The 26,579-nt window shown below is 40.1% G+C and overlaps 1 protein-coding gene across 3 annotated transcripts in view; it reads left to right on the forward strand.

Moving 5' to 3' along the window:
- LOC112809088 (cleavage and polyadenylation specificity factor subunit 5) overlaps positions 1 to 26,579 on the forward strand; it is a 68,329-nt gene that overhangs the window by 22,441 nt on the left and 19,309 nt on the right. For all 3 annotated transcript variants that reach the window (XM_073884399.1, XM_025852431.2, XM_073884400.1), the window contains exons 5-11: positions 8,971 to 9,063; positions 12,408 to 12,572; positions 14,099 to 14,251; positions 16,705 to 16,745; positions 16,906 to 17,038; positions 18,690 to 18,823; positions 19,696 to 19,806. In XM_073884399.1, the coding sequence (XP_073740500.1) occupies positions 8,971 to 9,063; positions 12,408 to 12,572; positions 14,099 to 14,251; positions 16,705 to 16,745; positions 16,906 to 17,038; positions 18,690 to 18,823; positions 19,696 to 19,806 (830 nt within the window). The remainder of the gene's footprint in view (positions 1 to 8,970; positions 9,064 to 12,407; positions 12,573 to 14,098; positions 14,252 to 16,704; positions 16,746 to 16,905; positions 17,039 to 18,689; positions 18,824 to 19,695; positions 19,807 to 26,579) is intronic.

Below are 26,579 nucleotides of genomic sequence, written 5' to 3' on the forward strand. Positions count from 1 at the left end.
GGGAGTCGGTTACCCCGGCGGTTCAGTGAATTGTGGAGGGAAGTTGAAAGGCTTTTCTGGCTCGGTCGGCCCGGTAATGTTAGCGGGTTGCCCGTGAAGAGGAGGGGGCAGAGACGAATCCTGTGCTGGCTAGGGGAGAATCGTACGCATCTGGGTGTGTTGGGACATTTCTGTGAGGAGACTGGCTGTCTCCCATAACTTTTTTTTTTTTTTTTTTTTTTTTTGCCATTTGTATATATGATTGTCCTGTTTGGCTCACACACACACATACAAAACGTGCTTCCTTCCCTGTTGTCTTTACCTGGTGATTCATGACGGTTTCCTTTGATGTCTGAGGGCAGTAAAACATTCAGAGTCAAGAGCTGCCTCATCGTTTTCACTCAGGATTTTTGCCTTTTAGTGATCCATTTTAAAACGTTTTCAGTTTGTCTGCCAGTGCAAGATAAGCAGCACCTACAAGGCGTAAATGCCGGTTTCGCTTGTTAGGACAGATAATTTCAGGCTGGGCAGATAACAGTATTTTGGCTAAAGAACTTTGCTTCCACCTTGGCCTTAAATGCCATGCATGTACATGCACACGTGTGTGCCCAGACACACACACACACACACACACACACACACACAAAATGATAAGAAAAGTTGCTCCAGGATGTAAGTCTGTCACTTGGGTTTACTGTGGTGTCTTGGGGCTTGTCTTCTCTCCCACAGTTCCCATTTGGGGTTAAGAGTAGGCTGTAAATGACTAAGATTAATATTTCAAGGATAGAGAATGATATACAACTCATTTGTTATAATTAATCCCACTGTGCTTCATCAGGAAGCTGTGGGATTTATGAATTTGGTGGGCTGTGGATTAAGTCTCCCGGTCCTTCTAATGAAGAGATTAGTAGAAGGCAGTGAAGAGTGAAGTTTTATTCTTTCACTGCTGTGTACTTGATTTTGGTACTGTGTAAACGGAAGAAGGGAGAAAAGAAAGAACTCAACTCACCTCTCTTTTGTCTTATCTCCAGTCTATTTTTTCATTTGAGTTAGCAGTAAACAACTTAAAGTGATGTGAAGAGTGTTTCTGCCAAATGTTAAGATTATAATGTATTCTTTGATAGGTAAGTATGAGACCTAAATAAGCCTTTGAGACGGAACCACTATAGAACAGAACAACTGCTAGTATTATTTAGTGATTTTCCCCTCCCAGGAGTTTTTTGTTTTTGTTTTTACCAAACTCATGTTCAAATTCCAAGGTTAACTCCTCTTCATAAAACACCTCATAGAGCCTGTTGATTTTCCTGCGAAAATTATTTCTTCTAATAATTTTTTCATTATTAAAATAATGAAATTATTATTTCATTCGGCTTTTTCATTAGAGATCTTACCTAGAGCAGGTTTCTCATTTCTTCCTGATCTGTTGATGATTGTTTTCCTTTTTCAGTTGATCTTCTTAACAGTTTTTCTAACATTTTTCCTCGTGGTTTTACCACTTTCGTGCTGGCCTGCCTTGGTTTCTCAGACACTCCATGTGTGCTCTGTAAGCTTTCCTCATCATCCATGGCACCTGGATGCTTTAGTAGCCGAGCAGGAGCCACAATCTCAAAAGGCTGCTTCCTTAGCCTGACGGATAGCATGATTGAGTGAATATATGGTAGGGCCTTGGTCAAAATGGATCCCTTTGGCACCCTGCCCAAAGACATTCAGATTCAATTTTTTAAAAAACCAAGCAAGATAAAACAAAAACTGATCTTTCTGCCAATTTGCAAATCCTGCTGGCTGTTATTTGGCATATTGGAATCTCTAAAACTTATCCTTGTAGAGCACAATTTAATATAGGTCTGATAGCATCTCAGGAGGTTTTGGTTAACTCAATTCAGAACCTTTCAGAGGTATCATTTGGGGCACTCTGGAGGGCATAGCTGTGAACCCTTTCCCCTACCCTCAAAGCAATCCATGTACAAATAAAGCAAAATTTGGTAAGTGTTGATAGATAGATTTAAAAAAAAATATGGCAGGGTCTGGAGGAAAGAGAAAGTAATGTCTAGGGGAAGGATGCTTGGAAGATGGTATTTGAACCCAGCCTTGGGAGGTAAGAAGGATCTCAGCAAGCAGCATGATGTATTACAAGTAGAGAAAACAGCATGTGAGGGTCAGATGTTGTATGAAAGGTAGTGCAGGGCCTTTGCAGAGCGGCCCATAAACTGGGCTCTTAAATTACAACTCCTTTGGGTCCTATGATTAAGAGGGAAGTTGGGAAGGTAAAGGGGAGGCCTCGGAGTTGCAGGAGGTGAGGGAAGTAACCAACCCCTATAAAGGTGTATTTCTGAAAATGACAATCTGGTACTTGAAAAATGTAGTTTCTCAGATTCAATCCGGGGATCAATTCAAGGGGAAAGGCAGAGCCTTGGAATCTTCATTTTGTTAAGTGTCCCCGGCGATTTTTTAGGCACACTGATGGTTGAGAAATGGATTAGGGAGGATAGGATGTGGGGTGAGGGTCAGATTCTGTAAACCTTGCCAGCCCTTCTAAGGAGCAAGGACATTATTTTGTGGGCCATAGGGTTTAAGTGGGAGTGGAGGAGAGGAGGGACTGTCATGATGAGGTAGTTTTCTCAGGGGTGCCCTGAGGCAGCAGTGGTGAGGATGGGAAGAGGCCAGGAGATATTGTGAGTTAGACCTCCCCCAAGGAGGTCTCTCCAGGTGGCATTGTGGTGTGGGTGTTGAGAAGAGGTCCTAGGGAGGCTCCAGGGTTCTCACACTAGCAAATCCCCAGGTTTGATGTGACCACTTGTTTCTTCGTGTCTTTCTAGAACTTTCATTCTAAAGTTTCATTCGAGATTAGGTTTTGTTATTCATTTCTAGGCTTATTTTACAATTTTCAGGTGACCCTTCCGTTAAAGTACCTCTTGATCCATTCCATATTGTTTTGAATTATACAGGTGTATTTGGCTTTTCCACTTCTTTATTTGTCTTATTTTCATTACTGTCTCCTTTCTGGTTTTTTATTTTCCTTTTTTACAGATTTGCTTCTAAAGTTGTAAGAGCAGGACATGGTAAAATGGAGAAATGGGAATACGAAAGAAGTGTGAAGGTTCTGACATAGTTATATGCAAATCAAGTAATTTAAATAGAAGTCGGGGGGTGGGGTAGGAGGGAAGGAATCATCAAAAACGGAAATGGAGAAAAGTGAACTGACCATTTAGAGCAGGGATGGGTAAATTGGTGGCCTTTTTGGCCTGGCCTGTTTTGTACAGTCTATTTAGCTAACGATGGTTTTTATGTTTTTCAAGTTTTGTTGTTTTTTTTTAAGGGGAAGACTATGTGACAGAGAGTGTGTGGCCTACTGAGCCTAAAATATTTATTATCTGATAGCCCATTAGAGAAAAAGTTGCCGACTCCTTTAAAGAGCCCATCTTCATATAATTATGAAACTTCGGGATTAAAAGTAATTTACTAGGTTTGAGTCTTTATGAGTTGAATATTCCAATGAAGTTTAGAGAAAAATAGCTTTAGAAACGTTGGGGCAGCTAAAGAAAAAGTACACTTCTAAATAATAGGATATAAGCCTAGATAAACAACTTAAAAATATAGGAAAGATCCTCAGGGTGAGGGGAAAGAGACAATTTGATTGCTTGCTATGTGCATGCTGAGTGCCTGGTATACATAAACTCACTTATTTCCCTGATATTGTGAAAAGAGGAACACTATCATCCATGTAATAAGGGGGAGTATACATCTTTGCATTTTATTGGGTTTGTTTTTTTTTTAAGATGTATTCATTTGTTAGCACGAATGAGGGAGAGCAGGGGCGGTGGGTGGGGGAGAGGGAAAGAGAGTCTTAGTCTTAAGCCAGCTCCACACTGAGTGTGGAGCCCAACCCAGGGCTCAGTCTCACCACCCTGAGATCATGATCAGAGCCAAAACCAAGAATCGGACACTCAACCAACTGCACGGCCCAGGTGCCCCTTTCTTGCATTTTATACTTGTCACAGGGAGCCTGCAGAGAGATAACATATTCCAGTTGTTCTTTCAGGGAAGAGACAGACAATGCTGTGTGGGGGAGGTGGTGGTTAGTGCTGGTGTTAAGTAGGAGACTAAGAAATATCCATATTGATCCTGTTCTTGAAACAGTTCCTGGTACTTTAACCACATTTCATCACAAGCTCATGAGTAACATCCCATTGGTGGCCAGCATTTTACAGGATCAGAAATACCTCCAGGGTTACACAGTGATAAACGTGGCTAAGCTATTTAAGAGAGTTACCTGCTCTCTTCTCTTTTCCTCTCAGGCCAGACTGTCTTATAATTTAGTTTCTCTTGTTCTCAGGTAGCACAATAGAACCATTCTGGGAGGGAAATTTTCTTATGGAGCCTTAAAGGGAATTACTTTAAGCCTGATTAGGTAGGGGTTCCTTGGGTCAGTACTATCTGATGTTTTCTGTTATAGGCTGCTCAGGGACAAACAAAACTTGTTTTTATTTTGTGTAGGCTAATACAAAAGAAAGATGTTTGGTGGGGTCTTAAAAAATATTATTTAAGGTTTTTACATTGCTATAAATAAGAGAAACTTCTGAAGCATTTTAATATAGTAGAAATACCATGTAAGAGGATCATTGAGGCCACCCAGTTTGGGATTGCTAGTTATCAGTCTCCCGTCATGGTGAGAAAAATAAATGTGGAACTTCAGAACTGGTCAGAAAGTTTACTAGGCTCTAAACTTTAGAAAAATTAAAAAAATAAATAATGCATGATCACGGTACAGAAGTCACAGGTGATGTACAGTGAAAAGTAACTCTTCTGCTTCCCTTTCCCAGAAGTGGCCATTACCACTTTTTTTTTTTTAAGATTTTGTTTATTTGAGATAGCGAGAGAGAGCGAGTGAGAGAGCACATAAGCAGGGGCAGAGGCAGAGGGAGAGGCAGGCTTCCCACTTAGCAGGGGGCCCAACTCAGGGCTTGATCCCAGGACCCCAGGATCTTGACCTGAGCCGAAGGCAGACACTTAACTGACTGAGCCACCCAGGCGCCCCCTATTACCACTTTCTTGTAATTAATGCTGGTGTGAAGTAGAGGACCAGGAGACATCCAGGTTGATTAAGTCCTTGACACTGTTCACATCTGTGATTATACAAATGTGTCTGTGTGTATGTGTGCATATGCTTTCTCTTTTACATACAGGGTAACATGGTAATGGCGTTTCTACACCTTGCTTTTTTTTCAGTGAACACGTGATCTTGAAGTTTCCATACAATGCTAGTAAAAAAGAGAGCTGCTGAGTTAGTTTTCCTGGCTTCATTGTATTCCACTGAATGGCTGGCAGTTTATTGAACTTGCCTCCCACCATTTTTCTGCTATTAGTGAACAGTGCTCCAGTGAACCCCTTGTCTTTACATTTATGTCTGGATTCTGCCTGCAAGGAAAAACTAGCTGGTTGCATAGAACAATAAAATGAGGTCAGTACTTTTAGGGTGGTCTATGTGGATAAAGTGGTGGTTCAGACCAGGCGTGCTGGAGGTGAGCCTCGTTTTGCTTGTTGGAAGTGAGAAGGTTCGTCCTGGTTCTATGGATGTACAACTGGGCTAAAGTGTTTCTGTAAGAATATTACTGGGTGACCTAATGGAATCTGATCTAGGACTTGCTTTAATGTATTTACTTAGTTTATTTTTTAGAATGAAATATTTTATTTCAGTTAGAAAACACCACTTATCTCATCCATTTATTTTTCTCTCCTATTCAGAGGCCCAGGAACAAATGATTTTATACAGTGTGAAATTTAGCAAATGCTCACACATAGAACCACAGTAAAAAAAAATTTTTTTTTAAAGATTTTATTTATTTATTTGACAGAGAAAGCACAAGCAGAGGGAGTGGCAGGCAGAGGGAGAGGGAGAAGCAGGCTCCTCACTGAGCGGGGAGGCTGATGCAGGGCTCCATCCCAGGACTCTGGGATCATGACCTGAGCCAAAGGCAGATGCTTAACTGACTGAGCCACCCAGGCACCCCCAATTTTTTTTTGTACAGGTGATTTTTTTTTCTAATTGAAGTGTTGGTGGGATTTGCTCTTAAGTGAGGAATGCTACCATTGTATTTCTTTCCATATTTGCAATTTTTCAAGGCTTTATCAGTTTTAAAGTTGAGAATTTATCCTATATTAAGTCATTTTTTATAAATAGACATAGAATAAATAGTTTATTAATAATCGCTAAGATGTTTTAAAAAACACTGTTCATCATCTTAAAATAATTTTTAGTTGCCTCCAATTCTCTGTAGCTCTAGCTTTCATATAAAGTTCACAAAAGTTTAGCTCCTCCTTTTTACATAAATTCCCTTTCTAATATCAGTATATTTTCTCAAGCTTTTTTTTTTCCCTTCTTAGCCTTGCTAATTTTTAAATCTTCCATTGAAATTAAAATAAGAAATGATTATCTATGAGTGATGGGATTGTGACAGACTTCCACTTTAAAAAAAAAGATACTAATTTTTTTAAACTGTATTTTTGAACTTTAAGAAATGTAACTGAGAAATAGTAAATAATACTTTACTTTTTGTTTTGTAACCCAAGATATACGAGAATGTGCTTTTGGATAGAGCAATGATTAAGCCACCCCAGATTTACTTTCTTCTCCTGCATTGATTGCTCTCCCAGTAGCCTGCTTGGTGTACTGTTAGATGCTTATCAAGTTCTGTGTCCTGTAGATTCTAAAAGGTCTTTGAATGCGGGGTCTAGAGCTCCCTCATGTCTCTTAACCTCCGACATGCCTTGAACAAGTAGGTGCTAAATGTGTGGACTTTATTTCTTTATTTCCTATGCCTACATGCAAAACCAGCAAGAATTCTTTTTTTAAATTGTGTTGTAATTAGGCTGGGGGATGTTTGGCTGACTTAAAAAATTCTGTTCAGGGGCACCTGGCTGGCTCAGGCAATAGAACATGCAACTCTTTTTTTTTTTTTTTTAATTTTAAATTTCTTTAATTGCTAAATGCCTCTTTGGCTAGTCTTTGTGGAGGATCACTATTTAGTCCTACAATTGACTCATTTTTCCACTTTCTCATCTTTTTGTTGCAAACCACCTAAAAGTCTTATCTCCTCTGTTGAACGTTGTTTGACACATTACTAAAATGGACCCTCTATGCTGTAACCACACAGAATAATAATGTTGGAAAGTTGAATATCTAAATGATTTGTAAAAGGTATTATTTTTTCCCATCTGTTTTGAAATTATTTCTAACAGTTTCTAAAGACATGGTCACAGCTGCCTGAAGCAAGAACATGCAACTCTTGATCTCAGGGTCAAGAGGTCCAGCCCCACGTTGGGGGTAGAGTTTACTTAAAAAAAAAAGAAAAAAAAACCTTGGCTAGGAGATGTGGCATGAAGGGTTGTGGTTGTGGTTTTGTCTGATGAAGTTTTTCTTAATTAACATGACTAAAGTTCCCGTTGGCTGGTTTAGAACACAATGAAAATGAACCTTCTCCACATCTATTTCATCTCCTTAAAAATTAGTATTCTAAGCTATTTTTTTGGACCATTTCAAATAGGGCTGTTTGACAGGGAGTCACAAGTTAGGGATATATAGGATGTTTTGGATAACTGATTTGGGTTTTTTCCTGATTATTTGCAGGACTTAATTACCAGAACTGTTTCAGCCAAACTATTTTTTTTAATTCTTTAAAAATATATCACATATTTCCTTGTCCCATTAGGCAGATAGGACTAAACATAATTTAATCTTTTTGTAATGAATCAGGGCTGCCATTATATATGTTCTCCCAAAGGGGTGCATGGTGTGAGATACTAAGGAGGACCTAAAGAGATAGATCTTAAGGAGCTTGTTTTCTTGCATTACTTTTTCAGTCATCTTTTTTTTCCTTTGACAATATCATTTGCTTCTTTTAAAAATAGAGGGAAGAATGACCCAGGAAGAAGAATATGGCCACCTTCCAGTAAAGTTAGTCAATGAAAAGTTAAAGCAGTCTTTACATTGAGTTGGGGTTCATTTCCATTGCTCTCAATGAAAGTCATATTTACTGTCTTTATCAAGGTCCTTTTGGCTTTTGGGGTCATGCAGAATTTTAAAAATCATTTGAGTGTAAGTGGTAAGATGTGCCCCACTAGTTTCTCGGTCAAGGGCAGCCCACTCTTTCATTTTGTGAGCATTATATTTGTTGTTTAGGTGTCGGGATATCCATCTTTTAATTATCTAAGTAAAGAGATTTCCCGTCTCCTGTTGAAGAAGGCCTTGGTTTTGCATTGGTGGCTTCTGGTTGCCTTCCAGTTCTCAGACACACCTGCCAGTTTGCTTCTTCCTTCTTTTTGGTTTCTCAGTTCCATTCCCCTCGGATGCCCCAGAACCATTACTTGAAGGCCAACACTGAGCATGGAGAACATTTATCTTTTGGCTGACATGATGTCCCATTGTAGTATGTATGTGTATATACACATACCCCTATATATGTATAGGGGGTTCTCAATTTTTTTATGGTCTTGTGGGTTTTCTGTGACCATCACCCCTCTCCTCACCTGCTGTTTGTTTGGAAGGGCAGAGTAAGATATTTGGGTGCTGGGTTTTAGTTCATGATAACCTCAATTTCGAGAAAAGTTTTCTTCAAGGCTATCAAAATCTTAGTGTAGGAAATGATATACCTAAGAGACACCTATGGCTTACAGTGCGCATACAGTTTTGTATGTTCAGTATAAAGTTTACGTACAGTTCAGTAAAGGCTGAAGGGAAAGGTGGCCTGCTGGATGGTGCATACTGGGACAGGGCTCTGTGATTAACTGGTAAGCTGGTGCCTCTCCTTCCCACTCCTCATCTCTACTCCCACCACCCATAAAAGTGTGCCCCTTCAAACATTACTTATCTTGTATTGGTAGGGAACTGTGGAGGCTCAGTCCTTAGAAATGTTGAATTCCTAATACAAAATTTTTAGACCTTTTATTATTTTTCAACAGGAGGAAATAAACTTTCTTTCTTTGATTTGTTTACAGGTTCTAGTAAATACTGCATGCTGTGTTTTGATGTTGGTGGCTAAGCTAATCCAGTGTATTGTGTTTGGCCCTCTTCGAGTGAGTGAGAGGCAGGTAAGTCCAAACAGCAAGGATGGATTCTAGTGACCCGATTTTTTTTTTTAACTCTGTGTTTGATATAATTTTAAACTTACAGAAAGGTTGCATGAATACTCTGAAGAGCTTCCATATACCCTTATCCAGATTCACAGTTGTCAACATTCTGTCCCATTTGCTTTCACATTTGTCTTTTATTTATATTATACGTATTTTTTCTGATCCATTTGAGAGTAAGTTGTGGACGTCATACCCTTGGACCTCCAAATACTTCAGCATGTATTTCCCAAGAGCAAGGACATTTTCTTATGTAACCATAGCACAATGATCAAAATCAGGAAACTTAGCATTGATAAAATACTTTATGGAATCCACAGTCCATGTGCAGTATAGCCAGGTTGACCTGATATTGTTCTTTATAGCTGTTTTTCCCATGACTCTCATGAATGCAGTTTTTAAAGAAGCATAGATTTTAGTTCGAATAATAATAAACATCACTCTTTAGAATATAGGTTCTTTTCCAAAGGAATTACTGAGAGATTTAGATTTCTCCCTTTGGACAAGTAAATTAAGATTCGTCATTCCACCAGCAGAAGATTAGGGATAGTCTGACATTGGAACATTACTCCCAGAAGGTGCAGGTATATGAGCAGGACATGCTTTTAATAAAGAATGTGCCACAAGCATACCGTACAGATTGGCAGGCCCCCAAGGATTTTAGCATAGAATGTAGAACGGTGTGTTTAAAAATAAGAATTTAGAACTGGCCTTAAAACAACAACATACAAACAGAACTAGATTTCACTTTATCTTATCCCTGCAATGAGACACAGGGACCTGCTACCTTGAACCTGCATTGGCCTCGCTCCTTACCTACCCTTTCAGCATAAGTCCCCTGTTATCAGATCAGCTGAGGTCCTAGTTCAGAGCTAAACCGAGGTTACTGTGTGGTTGAGCCCTTGGATGCTGTTATGAGCAGGACTGTTTGTTCTCCCAGAGAGTTTTCATTACTGAGTATTCAGCACTTTCTCGAAAATATCAACTCCAGAGGTCTCCCAGGTAGCACTGTGGAAGGTTGTTTTGGGGTAGGAATCAAAAGCTCCTTTTGATGCTTCTTTCTTTGTGAAGAAAAACTTCTGGCTTGCGGGCCAGAAATTGATCAGGCCAGGCAAGCCATCTCCTTGCTGGTGGATTGATCTGGCACCAGTGGGCCTTAATCCACTGCTTTCGTTTTCCTGAAATGTTAAATATCCGTTCAAAATTTTCAGAACACATTACCTTGGAGCGTTATATAGATTTTTACGATACCTAGAGGTAACGGGCACATCTGTTATCCTACTTTGAGTTTTTTAGTACTGATCACATCTTTCATTTATTTTACTTACTTATTTAAAACTTGTTACTCGAGTATAATTAACACATAGTGTTACCTTAGTTTCAGCTACACAAACAGTGATTCCAGAGCTCTGTGCACATTATGCTGTGCTCACCACCGTGATGACTTTTTTTTGATGAGTGTCATCCAGTGGCATTTATCAAGCACTAGTTTGAGTTAGAACTCTGCAGAATTGACATGGGTTTGCTCTGTGGGTGATTCAAGAAAGTTCAAGAAATAAAGTCATGCTGGAGGCAAAGACACTGAATACCGAAAGCAGGATAAAAAAGAAACTGTTCCGGGGAGGTTTAGAGCAAGGAATTTTTTTTTTAAGGCGCATAATGCCTGCTATGGCACATGTCCCAGCACCGTACATATAGTAGCTTAGTTGAGTTTCTCCAGCAGTTCTGTGAGGTGGATACCAGGCTCATAAGGCCCATCTTATAGATGGGGAGACCAAAGCACGGGAATGTTAAGTGACTCGTTACAAGTCACACAGCAAATACACGGTGGGGTGAAGATTCAAAACCCAGGCACAAGATGTCCTGGGTTTGCCTTGTACTTCACCTGTCCCAGATCTGGAAATAGGCGTTCACCAAAGGTTCCTAGTTCCCTTTGATCTTTGTGCAAATGGTGTACAGTTAGGAGAGTGGCTAAAAGTCCTCAAAGTAATAATCTCATCTTTCAGTAATCCTTCATTTTGTTACACATTTAGGCTCAGTTATTTCTGTTTCTATTCAGTTTTGCTTTTTTTCTGTTTTAATTGTTTGAATTTGTGAAACATTTATGTGGTTCAGAACTATTTCTGAGAATATACTTAGGAGTCCTGTTTGATTCTCATGTCTTTTTTTTTTTTTTTTTTTAAGATTTTTTTTTTTTATTCATGAGAGACAGAGAGAGAGAGAGAGAGAGAGAGGCAGAGGGAGAAGCAGGCTCCCAAGGAGCAGGGAGCCCGATGTGGGACTCGATCCCAGGACTCTGGGATCGTGACCTGAGCCGAAGGCAGACGCTTAACCATCTGAGCCACCCAGGCGCCTGATTCTCATGTCTTTACTCAGTTCCCACCCCTCCCACAGATGGCTCGATAGTGTATTTTAGGGGCTAGACTCCACTCCTTGACCTTTTTCTTCAGGGTAGTGAAGATTTTAAAAACTGGATAGCCTCCTTGTAGGCAAAGTACTCTCCCACTAACCCTGAGAGAGTACATTTATACAACTTCTTTGGAAACCAGGTGGGTGGTACTTATTAGAAACCATAAAAACATTTGTAACCTTTGATTCCATAATGCTGAAGAAATAGAAACTCTGGCAGAGATATTCATTGCAACATTTTCCAAAGGGAGACAAAAACAATTTCATTGTCCATCTGTAACCACTAAAATGATACATTCACAGATTATTCACTGATGCTAGTAAGGTTCTCACAATATGAGAAGTGAAATAAAGCAGTGTACACAAAAATTAAGGTTTTGCACATTAGGAGAAGACAAGAAAAATGCATAAAAATGCTAAGGCATTTTTGTTTTACTCTTTTTACGGATTATAGGCTGGTGTATGAGCATATGTTATTTTTTAATCTGAAGGATGTTTAAAAAGAAAAAGCCAAATCTTTTCTACTGTTTACAAATCCAAAGAGCAGAAGTATTAAAAATGATACTTGTAGACTTCACCATTTTTAAAATTTTGTGTTGGAAGTATTTGTATTCTTAATATACAAGGTACTAGACTAATATCACTCCCCTTTTGATGGCTAAAATTTTATAACTGAGGGATTGCAATTCAGAGTCTACACATGACTTTCTAGGTGCCTTACCTTTATTCTTTAGAGAGTTAATTTTTTTCTTTACGTTCTAATGTCTTGCGAACAAATGTTAGAAAGCTGAATGTAGAATGTATTATCTCCAGAGCAGGCAGTTTTTGTTGTGTTAACTTCTCTTAAATAGGTTAGATGTAATAGTACTAACCTTTATAAATATTTGTCTTTTCAGCACCTCAAAGACAAGTTCTGGAATTTTATTTTCTACAAGTTCATTTTCATTTTTGGTGTGCTGAATGTGCAGACGGTGGAAGAGGTGGTCATGTGGTGCCTCTGGTTTGCTGGACTTGTATTTCTACATCTGATGGTTCAGCTCTGCAAGGACCGATTTGAATATGTGAGTTTTTAGCCAAGCTCTCTGCTTGCTTAGTCACACATTTGCCAGGTTTGAATTGTGTAAGATGAAGGAGCCATAACGGGCACGTCCTGGGTAGGTCTCCAGGGCAAGGCTCCCAGATCAGGTAGCCACCGCCTATTTCTTAAGGAACTTCCTGTAGCGGCCACAGAATGCAGGATCAGTGTCTTTGCTGAAGGTTCCCTCCCCTCCCCACTAGCAGAGCGCGTTACAGCCGGCGTGGGGTCAGTTCACCTACACAAACTGTTCCCATCACAGCTCGAGGAAAGCTTAACATATAAGCTGAATAAAAGCGGCTGTCTTCCAGATATTTTCTGTTCCAGTCTCCTTCCGTTTTTTTCCTCTGATTCTTGGAACCTTCTTTTGGACTAGTTTTCACTGTTTCCACCCCTGGGCAAGGACTGAATTAGCCCTCTTGTCTCCCTGGGTCCTGAGAGAGGTGAATCCTTCTCTGTCCGGGTACAAGATCTGTCTCTCAACTTCAGATCAGAGCTGTGGGGTGAACCCTTACTCTTCAGTGCCCCTGGACGAATGTCAGGGGTCCTGGGGAAACGCACACCTACAGTTCTGCCCCTCAGTTACACCACTCCGGGGCCTCATTTGCTCTTCGCTTCACCCGGTCCTTGGGGACAGGTGGTCCCTGCACCTCTGTGTGAGTTCATCTCGGTCTGAAAGCTCTTCAGGGGTCAGGAGCAGGAGCGCGCAACCTCCCGAACGGGTTTGTTACCTCCACCCTCCTGCTCAGACTCCCAGCCCAGGCCTCTGTCCCCGCTGTTGCCTCTCCTTGTATACTGTTAACCTAGCATCGTGGTAGGGGGTGCTCCGCACCTGGATGACATTTCCCTTGTCCTAGCCCCGAACCCTGTAGGAATATGCCCCCAGTGAATTTTCAGGAGGAGGGGGAGAGCAAGATCGAGAAAGAAACACAACAGAACATGGTGCCGTCCAGGGCGCCTGGGTGGCTCAGTTGGTTAAGCGGCTGCCTTCGGCTCAGGTCATGATCCTGGAGTCCCGGGATCGAGTCCCACATCGGGCTCCCTGCTCGGCGGGGAGTCTGCTTCTCCCTCTGACCCTCTTCCCTCTCGTGCTCTCTATCTCTCAAATAAATAAATAAAATCTTTAAAAAAAAAAAAAAGAACTTGGTGCTGTCTGGAGTGCTGTTGAATATTGAGAGACTTAAATACCTTTGGAAAATTGCTTAGAGAGAGGCTTATCATCCCACTGGTAGGAGGAGGATCCTTGAGAATTTGAGATGGAAATATGATGTATATTGTTAATATTCTGTAAAGTAAGTGATAAAGATCTCTGAATATCAGCTCGTGCTCATATTTAGGTTGGTTGGAGAATTTGACCATCTGGCACTGGGGTGCTTTTCTGTGCTTGGCATTTGGCGGCGCTGCTAAGCCCAGGTTCCTGAGTAAAGACACGGAGACTACCCTTGAGTTTCTCAGGGATGCTTAACAGTGCCATGAAGAATGAGCTTCCTTCTCCTGTTTTGTACGTTTCAGCTTTCCTTTTCTCCCACCACACCCATGAGTAGCCACGGGCGAGTTCTGTCTCTGTTGATCGCAATGCTGCTTTCTTGCTGTGGATTGGCAGTCGTCTGCTGTGTCACAGGCTACACCCACGGGATGCACACTCTGGCTTTCATGGCAGCAGAGGTAAGGTGTGGACGTGGGTTTTTGTTCTGATCATACTCCTGTATGTTTTCAAGTCACCCATGTTGTGACTGAGGGATATTTGGTCTTTTGTTTTAACAAGCATGTTTTGAATTCCTTGCTTTTGTGTTGCATACTGGTATTGAAGGGGAAAATGTATGATTTCCTGTAATCCTTGCTACAACATAATAAAAGATAATTATTTTTGCCCACATTTCTGTAGTGCTTACTGTATGCTGAGGGTTGCTGTAAATACCTGCAGTGTATTGACTTATTTTATTATTCCTGTTTATAAATGGGGAAACTGATGTAGAGGGTGCAGTGAATTATTTAAGGTTTCAGAGTGATCAGTGGCACAGTCCAAAAATTGAATTTTTTTAGCTAGGATATAAATTAAAATTTTATAGGATAATATAAATATGTAAGCTATATTCTTTCTTTTGGAAGACTAATCTGAGATATTCATGTATATTTTAAATTTACTTTTTAAACCTTTGAAAATACAAATTTTTGTTCAATAGAAATAAAAATTTTTTTGTATGTCCTTATATTCAGTTGCTATCTTTGCTTTTTTCCTCAGGCCAAAGGCAAAATATTTTTATCTTTACCATAATTGCTACTATTAAGGAAAAAAATGAAATAATAGATTATTAAAGTTAATTAGCTAATATCAAAATACTAAGTTTGAACTGCTATTTGGGAATTTGTTAGAATAGGGTTAACATTTATTGGGGTGCCTGGCTGGGTCAGTCGGTGGAATGTGTGACTCTTGATCTGGGGGTTGTGAGTTCAAGCCCCATGTTGGAGGTAAGAGTTCATTTTAGAAACTAAAAAAATTTTTTTTTTAAATTTTGCTTAATAACATTGATTTCAGAATATGTTGTAGTAGTGTAAAATTAGGAAGGGAACATTTAAGTACTTAGTAAAACATTTGCAGTTCTAAATGAATACTGTCTATATGTGTATATTTCTCTTGAAAAAAATCTAAAAATTTTTTTGCACTGATCTGTTATTAGTTTGCTTCAGATATATTTTACAATAAATCATCATTTGCATGATAGTCTGGTTTTCCTGCTTTTTACTTTTAATTAATATTAAGCCAAACTTTGGAAAAGGTATACCTAAAAATAAAGACATTTAAATTAGGCCTATTGGGTCTTACTGTAGTACATATTTTTATTTTAGCTCATTACTGTGATTGTTTCAAGATAATAATGTTAGAGATTTTATATTTTGAACTTAATCATATTTCTATATTTATAGTGTTAATCTATGTAAAATATTTTCCATTTATAAATTGGGATTTCCAAATCTCAAACAATGTAACAGTTCTTTTTTTTTTTTTTTAAAGATTTTATTTATTTATTTGAGAGAGAGAGAGAATGAGAGAGAGAAAGCACGAGAGGGAAGAGGGTCAGAGGGAGAAGCAGACTCCCTGCTGAGCAGGAAGCCCGATGCGGGACTCGATCCCGGGACTCCAGGGTCATGACCTGAGCCGAAAGCAGTCGCTTAACCAACTGAGCCACCCAGGCGCCCAAACAATGTAACAGTTCTATTTTGGTAGTTTAAGAGGAAATTTTTTTTAATACCAATTTCTATAATACAAAATACTGCGAAGGGCTTATTTTTTATTTCCTTCGTTCTTTTTGTTTTTGTGTGGGCAAGGGGAGTATACAAAGCGTTGTGTAGAGGGCAGGTACTCATCTTGGATTGGGGTACCTGAACTATACTTTGGGTAGAGGATCACCAAGTATTCAAACACCCTTTGTAGTAATCAACGATGGTAACTTCCTGCTGTGTAAAACAGAAGTGGTTGTCAAATTACTGGAATGAATCTCAAGATTATAGGAGGCAGCCCCAGGAGATGGACAGGTGTAATCAGTTGTCACCTATTAACAGAAAAAAGGCTCAATGGAAGTTGGTTTCTAGGTCATGAATTCTGTGGAAATTTGAAGCAGATAAAAAATAGTTGGTAAGCTTGAACAACCTCCTTTTTTTTCTTTCAGTTTTATTGTGATATAATTGACATACAGCATTGTATAAGTTTAAGGTATACAGCCTAATGATTAACTGACATAGATTGTGAAGTGATTATGACAGTAAGTTTCCTTAACATCCATCATCTCATTATAGATACAGAAAAAGAAAGAAAAGGGTTTTTTCCCTTGTGATGAGAACTTTCAGGATCCACCCTCTCCACAACTTTCAGATGTACCACAGCAGTGTTAACTACAGTCATTGTGTTGGGCGTTACATCCCCAGTCCTCATTTATCTTGTAACTGGGAGTTTCTACTCTCTGACCGCATTCATCCCATGCCCCCGCCGCCCCCTCCCTTGAATAACCCGTGTTTTAGTTGAACTGAGAAATGCTTGCCTTTTATCTTTTTGTAAAAGTTAAGTTTGGCCTGAGCAATTCCAAATTTTACTAAAGAAAAAAATACATCTTTCTTTATAGTCTCTTCTTGTGACAGTGAGGACTGCTCATGTGATTTTACGGTGAGTAGAAATTTGGGAGGGAGGCGATTGAGGTCTACTCATACAGTTTTTAAGATGTCACATGTTTAAAATCTATAAAAATGTGACTATACTGCATCATGTGTAAGCCAGATTAAACTAACAGTAAATTGCTAAAATGATTTTTCTCTGTTCACTGCAGATATGTAATTCACCTCTGGGACCTCAACCATGAAGGGACGTGGGAGGGAAAAGGAACCTATGTCTATTACACAGATTTTGTCATGGAGCTCACTCTCTTGTCCCTGGACCTCATGCACCATATTCACATGTTGGTAAGCTTCCTCAGAAGGAGCTCTAACAGAGAGCTAAGTGTTTTAGAATCAGAAACCCTGGTTAGTCCATAAGAAATGAAACATTTGTGGATAAACTGCGTAAAGACTCTCAAAACAAACGCAGCTGTGCCCGTCTGTCTTTCTGCCGCTGGGTATAGAATAATGGCGTGCACTTTGGCTGGAGCCCAGCTTGAGTTTGTTGTCCTCCTAGGGCACCCCGTGACCTCCACTGACCTAGTCACTGGTCATTCTTCTACCATGAAATTAAGAGGATTCCGTATGCTCCCCCTAGTTTCTGTGGCTTCTGATACATAGCAGTTACTTTGTGGGGGGTAATGGGAACTCTCGTAATGTTAGCTACTTCATGGATTCATAAAGTTTCTGCTTTATAATTAAAAAGAAAGCATTTGTACTTAATTCCTCCTACTTCATCATTTACATTTTACTTTGCTGTGCAAGAAATTACAGTTTTGAAAATCTGCTTCCGTGGTTAGCACTTCAGTGATCTAATAATGGTGAGAATCAACATATTTGGTGGGCAGTTGATTTATACTATAAGCCTATTAAAGATGCATTTAAAAATTACTGGGTTAGGGGCGCCTGGGAGGCACAGCTGGCTAAATGTCTGACTCTTGGTTTTGGCTCAGGTCGTGAGATTGAGCCCCAAGTCAGGCTCCACGCTCTGAGTGGTGTCTGCTTATAACTCCCTTTCCCTCTCCCCATACCCCTCCCCCCTCAAATAAATAAATAAATCTTTAAAAAAAATGACTGGGTTAGACACAGGACATTTCTAAGTATGCTTTTTGAAAATAACTTTGAAAACATATTTAAAAAAAACATGTATAGCTTTTGTTTAAAACTCCCTCGAATGCCCAGGGATAACTATTAACGTTTTATTGTATTTATTGCTTCCTTTTATATTCAGATACATACAGTCATAAATTGAGATTGTATTTTGGACATTCAGTTTAGTTTTGCTTTTTTTTTTTTTTAGCTAATGTATTATCTGTATTGTCCTGTGCTAACCACCGTTCTTTGGAACCATTTAATGCCTTCAGGATAAGAATTCCATCATATAGATGTATAGTAATTTAATTAACCAACCCTCATAATGGATATTTAGATTGTATTCAGTTGTTTGCTATTTTCACATCTTTACATAGTTTATCACATTAGTTTTTTGAGATAGTTTTATCTGGCTTTTTTCACTTAAATATTTTCCCATGTAATTAATCTTTAAAAATGTTATATGTAAATATAGTATAATAATATATAACTTTATTTCATAAAAAATGTAATTAATGACTATATACTATTACATTACATGAATTTACAACCTATTTCCCTACTGGGCATTTTGCTAATTTCCTGGTTTTCTTTTTTATAATTGCATGGATGGATATCTTTGTGCATAAAGCTTTTAAATTTCGGATTAGTTCCTGAGAAAAGATAGCTGATGATGGAATGACTAAGCCAAAGAGCGTGTACCTTGTTTATGGTAGTGAGATAAATACCTGCATTTGCTTGGTGAAAGATTGTTCCAGTTCCTGTTTACCACCAATAAGAGCTTCTGTTACATACGTCACCTTTGTCACTAGCAAGTTCACATTCATTTTTATTGTGTGTTTCATTCTCTTTCCTTCCTGCAAAGTTATTTGGCAACATCTGGTTATCCATGGCCAGCTTGGTCATCTTCATGCAGCTGCGTTACCTATTCCACGAAGTGCAGCGTCGGATCCGCCGGCACAAGAACTACTTGCGTGTGGTTGGCAACATGGAGGCCAGGTGCGTGAGCACACGCTGATGTTGCCCAGCTGGACTCGTTTTAGATCTTTTATAATAACAGATCCCAGGTGATCCGAGAACCACTTTTGTTAGCTGTTAACTGAAGGGTGAAGAGGATAAGTGGAGGCTCTGGAGAAGGACTGCCAGCTGTGAATCCTACCTGTGTGAGGATTTGCTGTGTGATTTGGGGGCACCTTAATTAAATCTCTGTGCCTCAGTTGCTTCCACTCTAGGGACGATAGCAGAGCCTTTGTCCTGGAACTGCTGGGAGGAGCCAGTGGGGTAGTGCAGGTAACATGTTTAGAACGGTATGGGTATGTAGTAGCTGCTCAATAAATACTAGGTGGTTCTTATTTTGCCATTAGTTTTATCATCATCATCATCATCATTAAGGGGAAGCTTCCTTGGGCTTCTGTCCTCTATTTTATGAAGTGGGTCTCACTTAATACCTTCCACATGCATGTTTACACACATGCTCTTAAGCTCACCAGGGGAGGGACTCACTTGCCAGCCTGCAGATGTGAGATGAATGGGTATCCTTTTAGTGTCCAGGGGAACAGTTTGGCTCTCCAGGGGTGGGTCTTAACTCCTCTGGTTTGCCCAGAAATGTTCCCTCAAATCATTTTTAGCTAATGTGTTATGTTGAAGGAACTAACAGCTGTTGTTAAGACAGAGTTCGTTTCCGTGTTTACGTTTCTTGCTCTTTGGTGGGCTATGAAGAGAAAGCAGGTGTAATGTTTTTGATGGTTGGGAACGTTTAACTGCCCCAGATTCCTCTGTAACTGCTGTCAGAGGGCGAAGTTTATGGCGTGGCACTCAGTGTATGTGTGTGGAACTGACGGAGGTCTGCTGGCTGCGTTCGTCTTTTATAGGTTTGCTGTAGCAACTCCGGAGGAGCTGGCCGTCAACAATGACGACTGTGCCATCTGCTGGGACTCCATGCAGGCCGCGAGGAAACTGCCCTGCGGACATCTTTTCCACAAGTAGGGCTTGGGGTTCTGCCCAGGGCGTGGGGTGCTGTTTGTGCCCGGGCTCCGGACCAGTCCTGGCAAGGGGGTGGGGACATTACCTCCGACTGGCTGTGGAGCTGGCAGTGAGTGCTGTGGGAAGCTCTGGGCTGTCCTCCTCCATCCCTCAGCCTCATCACTCTATGGCAGGACCGTTCCCCACTCACAACCTGCCATCCTAATTTCTGGGGTCTGCTGACTCTCTTCATATTCCTTGTCAATGTCAGCCCTGAGGTAGAACAAGTATGCCTGTAAGATTTAAAAGAAAGGGATGGGGGGAATCCTTGCTTTCAAACAGCTTATGCACTCACTGGGACAAGAGAATGTATTTTTCCATTTTGCACATGCACAAAAGTAACAGAGAAACAACATGCCAGGGAGGTTGGCTGAGTTGGGGACTGGACCAGGACCACTGAACAGTCCAGAAAAACTGTGACTATATTATCAGGGAGAACAAAACAGCATTTTCAGAAAGTCTGTTTTTTTCCCCCCAAGATTTTATTTTTTCATTTGAGAGAGGGCGTGTGCACAAGTCGGGGAGTAGGGGCAGCGGGAGAGGGAGAAGCAGATGCCCTGCTTAGCAGGGAGCCCGATGCAGGGCTCTCGATCTCAGGACCCTGGGATCATGACCTGAGCTGAAGGCAGACGCTTCACTGACTGAGCCACCCAGGCGCCCCCAGAAAATCTCTTAAGAATGCGCCAGATCTGTGGGCAGGACGGGATAGGTTTGTTCCTCTGGCAGGGAGTCCTGTTGCCTCTCTCTGTGTTGTGGCCCTCACTGCCTTACTTATTCATTCTTAGAGATCTCATAGGGGCTGAATCTGTTTCATCTAAATCACTGTGTCTATGGAGTAGACGTCTTTTTTTTTTTTTAAGATTTTATTTATTTGAGAGAGAGAGAGCATGAGCAGGGGGAGAGGGAGAGGGAGAAACAGACTCCCTGCTGAGCGGGAAGCCAGACAGGGGCCTGGATTCTAGGACCTTGAGATCATGACCTGAGCCAAAGTCAGATGTAAAGACTGAGCCACCCAGGTGCCCTGGATTGGATATTTTTTTTCATGTTGAGGTATCTATGGGGTATCTTTGGCTTTTTGCATCTGTGATCATTTTTGCACGTTGAGAAAGTTTTCATCTTTACATCTTTAATCTTCCTTTTCTCATTTTTATTCCCAAATTGTTTTTCTTTTTTTTTTAATATTAGAAGGGCTTTGGAGCTTGAGCATCAGTAGCTAAATACATATACTTTAATTTTAATTTTTTAAATTTAAATACTTTTTTAATTTAAATTTTAGTTAATATATAGTGCAATTTTTTTTTTAAGATTTTATTTATTTATTTGAGAGAGAGAATGAGATAGAGCATAAGAGGGGGGAGGGTCAGAGGGAGAAGCAGACTTCCTGCTGAGCAGGGAGCCTGATGTGGAACTCGATCCCGGGACTCCAGGATCATGACCTGAGCCGAAGGCAGTCGCTTAACCAACTGAGCCACCCAGGCACCCCAATATATAGTGCAGTATTGGTTTCAGGAGTAGAATTCAGTGATTCATCACTTGCATATAACACCCAGTGCTCATCACAAGTGCACTCCTTAATGCCCATCCCCCACCCACCTCCCTCCATCAGCTCTCAGTTTGTTTTCTATCGTTAAGAGTCTCTTATGGTTCATTTCCCTCTCTTTTTTCTTTTCCCCCTCCCATATGTTCATGTTTTTCTTAAATTCCACATGAGTGAGATCATATGGTATTTCTCTTTCTCTGACTGACTTATTTCACTTAGCATAATAGCTTATCCACATCGTTGCAAATGGCAAGATTTCATTTTTTTGATGGCTGAGTAATATTCCAGTGGATATGTATACTACATCTTCTTTATCCATTCATCAGTCAGTGGACATTTGGGTTCTCTCCATAGTTTGGCTATTGTCGATAACGCTGCTATAAACATTGGGGTGCCTGTACCCCTTCAAATCTGTATTTTTGTATCCTTTGGGTAGTAATTCAGTTGCTGCATCATACAGTAGTTCTATATTTAACTTCCTGAGGAAACTCCAAACTGTTCTCCAGAGTGTACCAGTTTGCATTCCCACCAACAGTGAGAGAGGATTCCCCTTTCTCCACATCCTCGCCAACATCTGTTGTTTCTTGTATTGTTAATTTTAGCCATTCTCACAGGTTATGAGGTGGTATCTCACTGTGGTTTTGATTTGCATTTCCCTGATGATGAGTGGTGTTGAGCATCTTTTCATGTGTCCATTAGCCATCTGGATGTCTTCTTTGGAAAAGTGTCTATTCATGTCTTCTGCCCATTTCTTAGCTGGGTTATTTCTTTTTGGGGTGTTGAGCTTGATAAGTTCTTCATAGATTTTGAATACTAGCCCTTTATCGTATAGATACATTGTGTACAAATACCTTCTTCCATTCTGTGGGCTGCCTTTTAGTTTTGTGATTGTTTCCTTCATTATGCAGAAGCTTTTTATCTTTTTCTTTTTTTAAAGATTTTATTTATTTATTTGACAGAGAGACACAGCAAGAGAAGGAACACAAGCAGGGACAGAGGGAGAGGGAGAAGCAGGCTTCCCGCGGAGCAGGGAGCCCGATGCGGGGCTCAGTCCCAGGACCCTGGGATCATGACCTGAGCCGAAGGCAGACACTTAACGACTGAGCCTCCCAGGCGCCCCAGAAGCTTTTTATCTTGATGAAGTCCCAGTAGTTCATTTTTGCTTTTGTTCCCCTTGCCTCCGGTGATGTGTCTAGGAAGAAGTTACTATGACCAAGGTCGAAGAGGTTGCCGTCTATGTTCTCCTCTAGGATTTTGATGGTTTCCTGTCTCACATCATCCATTTTGAATTAATTTTTGTCCAGTTTCATTTTTCCGCATGTGGCTGTCCAGTTTTCCCAACACCATTTGTTGAAGAGACTGTCTTTTTCCATTGGATATTCTTTCCTGCTTTGTCGAAGATTGGTTGACCATAGAGTTGTGGGTCCATTTGTGGAGAACAGATATTGATAGAATTTTTTATGTGCTGGGTGTTCTGTTGGGGTCTGGGGATAAAACGGAAACCACAGATATGGTCTTTGCTTTTGTGCAGCTTGTAGTTTAATGGAGGAGATGAACATAAATTAGCCAGGCGCATTTCTGAATGTATAAGTATAAATTGAGTGAAGTACTGTAAAGGAAAGGAATGTGATTCTTGAGAACTTGTAGCAAAGGAATCTGACTCAAGCCTGGAGGAAGTGACTCTTGGTGATGAGTAGGACTTGAGTCAGCAAAAGGAGAGTGACCCTCTAGCAGGAGGGAATGGGGTGTGTGGGAGAAACTGGAAGAGAACTGGTGTGACCAGGACTTAGAGCATAGGAGGGGAGTGGCGTTTGCGGAGTCAGGAGAAGCAGGCAGGGGCTTGAGGGCCAGTGGAAAAGGTGAGACGTCATTGAAGGGTTTTAGGAGGGGTTGGGGATCAGATTTGCAGCTTGAGAAGATCAGGGGGACTAGTTAGTAAGGGCTGCAGTGATTCAGGCATGTGTTGAGAGTAGCTTGGGCTACAGTGGTGTAAGGCGGTTGGGGAGAAGTGGACAGATCAGAGGAATGCAGGCATGTGGTACTGGATTGGCTGTGAGAATGAAGTCTAAAAGAGGAATCAGGGATTCTCCTGGTTTTGCAGCTGGGTAACTGCACGTATAGTGCTGGTTGAGGTTGGAAGACCAGAGAATTCACACACATTTCTCCAAAGGAGCTTAGAGACAGTTGGAAAGACTAACTCCAGGAGTGTACTTTAGTCTAGAAGAAATCTAAAGCACATGATTAGATTAAGTTTATGATTTCCTTTTTTGATGAAGGCAAAATTCACGTAACATACAGTTAACCTTCTTAAAATGTACAATTCAGTGGCATTTAGTGCATTCAGTGTTATGTAGCTACCACTTCTTTCTAGTTTCAAAACTGTTTCATCATCACAGCGTAACACCCCATACTCATTAAAGTAATGAGTCCCCATTTCTCCCTCCTCCGTCACCGGGCAACCACTAATCTGCTTTCTGTCTATGGATTTGCCTCTTCTGGACAGTTCATAAAAAAGGAATCCTACCTTTTGTGACTGGATTCTTTCACTCAGCAGAATGTTTTCAAATCCAAGTTGTAGCAAATATCAGCACTTCATTCCTTTTTATGGCTGAATTTAAATAATTTTATAATAAACAATTTATTTACCCATTCATCTGTTGATGGGCATTTCGGTTATTTCTACCATTTAGGTATTGCAAATATTGCTATGATCAAATTTGTGAACAAGTATCTGTTTGAGTACCTGTTTCTAATTCTTTGGGGTATACCTAGGAGTGGAATTACTGGGTCATGTGTAATTCTCTGTTTAACTTCTTGAGGAACTACCAAACTGTTTTCTAGCAGCTACACCATTTTACATCCCACCAACGATGTATGGAGATTCTAATTTCTTCACATTTTATACTTCACATTTATTTTTTCTGTTTTTCTGATAGCTGTGCTAGTGGGAAGTGGTATCTCATTGGGATTTTGATTTGCATTTCCTTAATGACCATTGATGCTGAACATTGATTGTGCCTGTTGGCCATTTGTCTATCTTCTTTGGAAAGTGTCTCTTCAACTCCTTGGCCCATTTTTTAATTGGGTTGTTTGTCTTTTTGTTAATAAGTTGTAAGAGTTCTTTCTGTGTTCTGGATACTAACCTTTTATCAGATGTATGATTTGCAAATATCTTCTTTCATTCTGTAGCTGTATTTTCATTTTCTTGACAATGTCCTTTGATGTACACAAAGTTTTCACTATTTTGAAGTCCAGTGTACCTATTTTTTCTTCGGTTACTGATACTTTTAGTGTCAAATCTAAGAATCCATTGCCAAATCTGAGGTCATGAAGATTTACCCCTGTTTTCTTCTAGTAGTTTTATGGTTTTAGCTCTTATATTTAGGTCATTGGTCCATTTTGAGTTAATAATTTTACATGAAGTGAAGGAGGGGTCTGACTTCATTCTTTTACATGTGGTTGTCCAGTTGCTCAACCTCATTTGTTGAAGAATCTATTCTTTCCCCCATTGAATGGTCTTGGGACCCTTGCTGAAATCAGTTGGCCATAGATACTGGGTTTATTTCTGGATTCTCAGTTCTATTCCAGTGGTCTATAGGCCTATCTTTGTTCCACTACTGTGGTGTTTCGATTACTCTATGTTTGTAGGAAGTTTTGAAACTGGGAAATGGTGAGTCCTCCAACTTTTTCAGTATTGTTTTGGCTGTTTGGGGCCCCTTACAATTCTGTATGAATTTGGGGATCCACTTTCCCATTTCTGCAAAAAAGGCCCGTGGAATTTAATAGAGATTGTGTTGAATCTGTAGATCACTTTGGAGAATATTACTGTTGTAACAGTATTACGTGTTCCAAGCCATGAACATGGTATGTTTTTCCTGTTATTTAGGTCTTTGATTTCTTTCAGCAATCTTTTGTGGTTTTTAGTATCAGGTCTTTCATCTCCTTGGTTAAATTTATTTCTAGGTATTTTATTCTTTTTTTTTAAAGATTTATTTATTTATTTATTCATGAGAGACAGAGGCAGAGGGAGAAGCAGGCTCCCAAGGAGTAGGGAGCCCGATGTGGGACTCGATCCCAGGACTCTGGGATCGTGACCTGAGCCGAAGGCAGATGCTTAACCATCTGAGCCACCCAGGCGCCCTAGGTATTTTATTCTTTTGGGATTGATACAAATGGAATTGTTTTCTAAATTTCCTGTTTGGGTTAGAAATATAATTGTTTTTTATGTGTTGCTTTTGTATTGTGCAACTTTTCTGAATTTGATGATTAGCTCTATAGTAGTTTAGGATCATATCATCTGCAAGTAGAGTTGGTTTTACTTCCTTTTTTTTTTTTTTTTTTTTTTTTTATATATTTTGGAAGTTTTTTTTTTTTTTTCTTACCTAATTGCTCTGGCTAGGTCTTGCTATACAATGTTGTATAGCAGTGGTGAAAACAAGCATTCTTGTTCCTGAGCTTTGAGGAAAAACTTTCAGTCTTCTTCAGTTGAGTGTGATATTACCTGTGGGTTTTTCATGAATGTCTTTTAAGGTCATTCCCTTCTATTCCTAGTTTCCTGAGTATTTTTATCATGAAAGAGTGTTCAGTTTTGTAAAATGATTTTTCTGCCTCTATTGAGATTATCATGTTTTTTTTTTCCTTTGTTCTAATGTGGTGTGTTAACACTGATTCATTTTCTTATGTTCAACCACACTTGCATTTCTAGGGTAAATAAATCCCTTTTGTTCGTGGTGTGTGCAATCTTTTTAATGTGCTGTTGAATTTGGTTCACTGGTATTTTGTTGAGGACTTTTGCATCTATATTCATAAGAGATATTGGTTGGCAGTTGTCTTTTCTTGTGGTGTCTGTGTCTGGTTTTGGTATCAGTAATGCTGGCCTCAGAGTATGTGTTAGGAAGTTTTCTGTCCTGTATTTTGGAAGAGCTTGAGTAGGATTGGTGTTCATTCTTCTTGACATATTTGGTAGAATTTACCAGTGAACCTGTCTTGGGCTTTTCCTTTCTGGGAGATTTTTTGAGTGAGTCAGTCTCTTTACTTGTATAAATCTGTTGCAGTTTTATATTTCTTCTTCCTTTTTTCTTTTAAGGATTTTATTTTTTTGAGAGACAGAGGGAGAGAGCACAGAGGGAGAGGCTCCTGACGCAGGGCTTGATCCCAGGACCCTGGGATCATGACCTGAGCCAAAGGCAGATG

The sequence above is a fragment of the Callorhinus ursinus genome, unplaced genomic scaffold, assembly GCF_003265705.2.
Source record: "Callorhinus ursinus isolate GAN/ISIS: 27379988/994484 unplaced genomic scaffold, GSC_fseal_2.0 scaffold56, whole genome shotgun sequence".
NCBI lineage: Eukaryota > Metazoa > Chordata > Mammalia > Carnivora > Otariidae > Callorhinus > Callorhinus ursinus.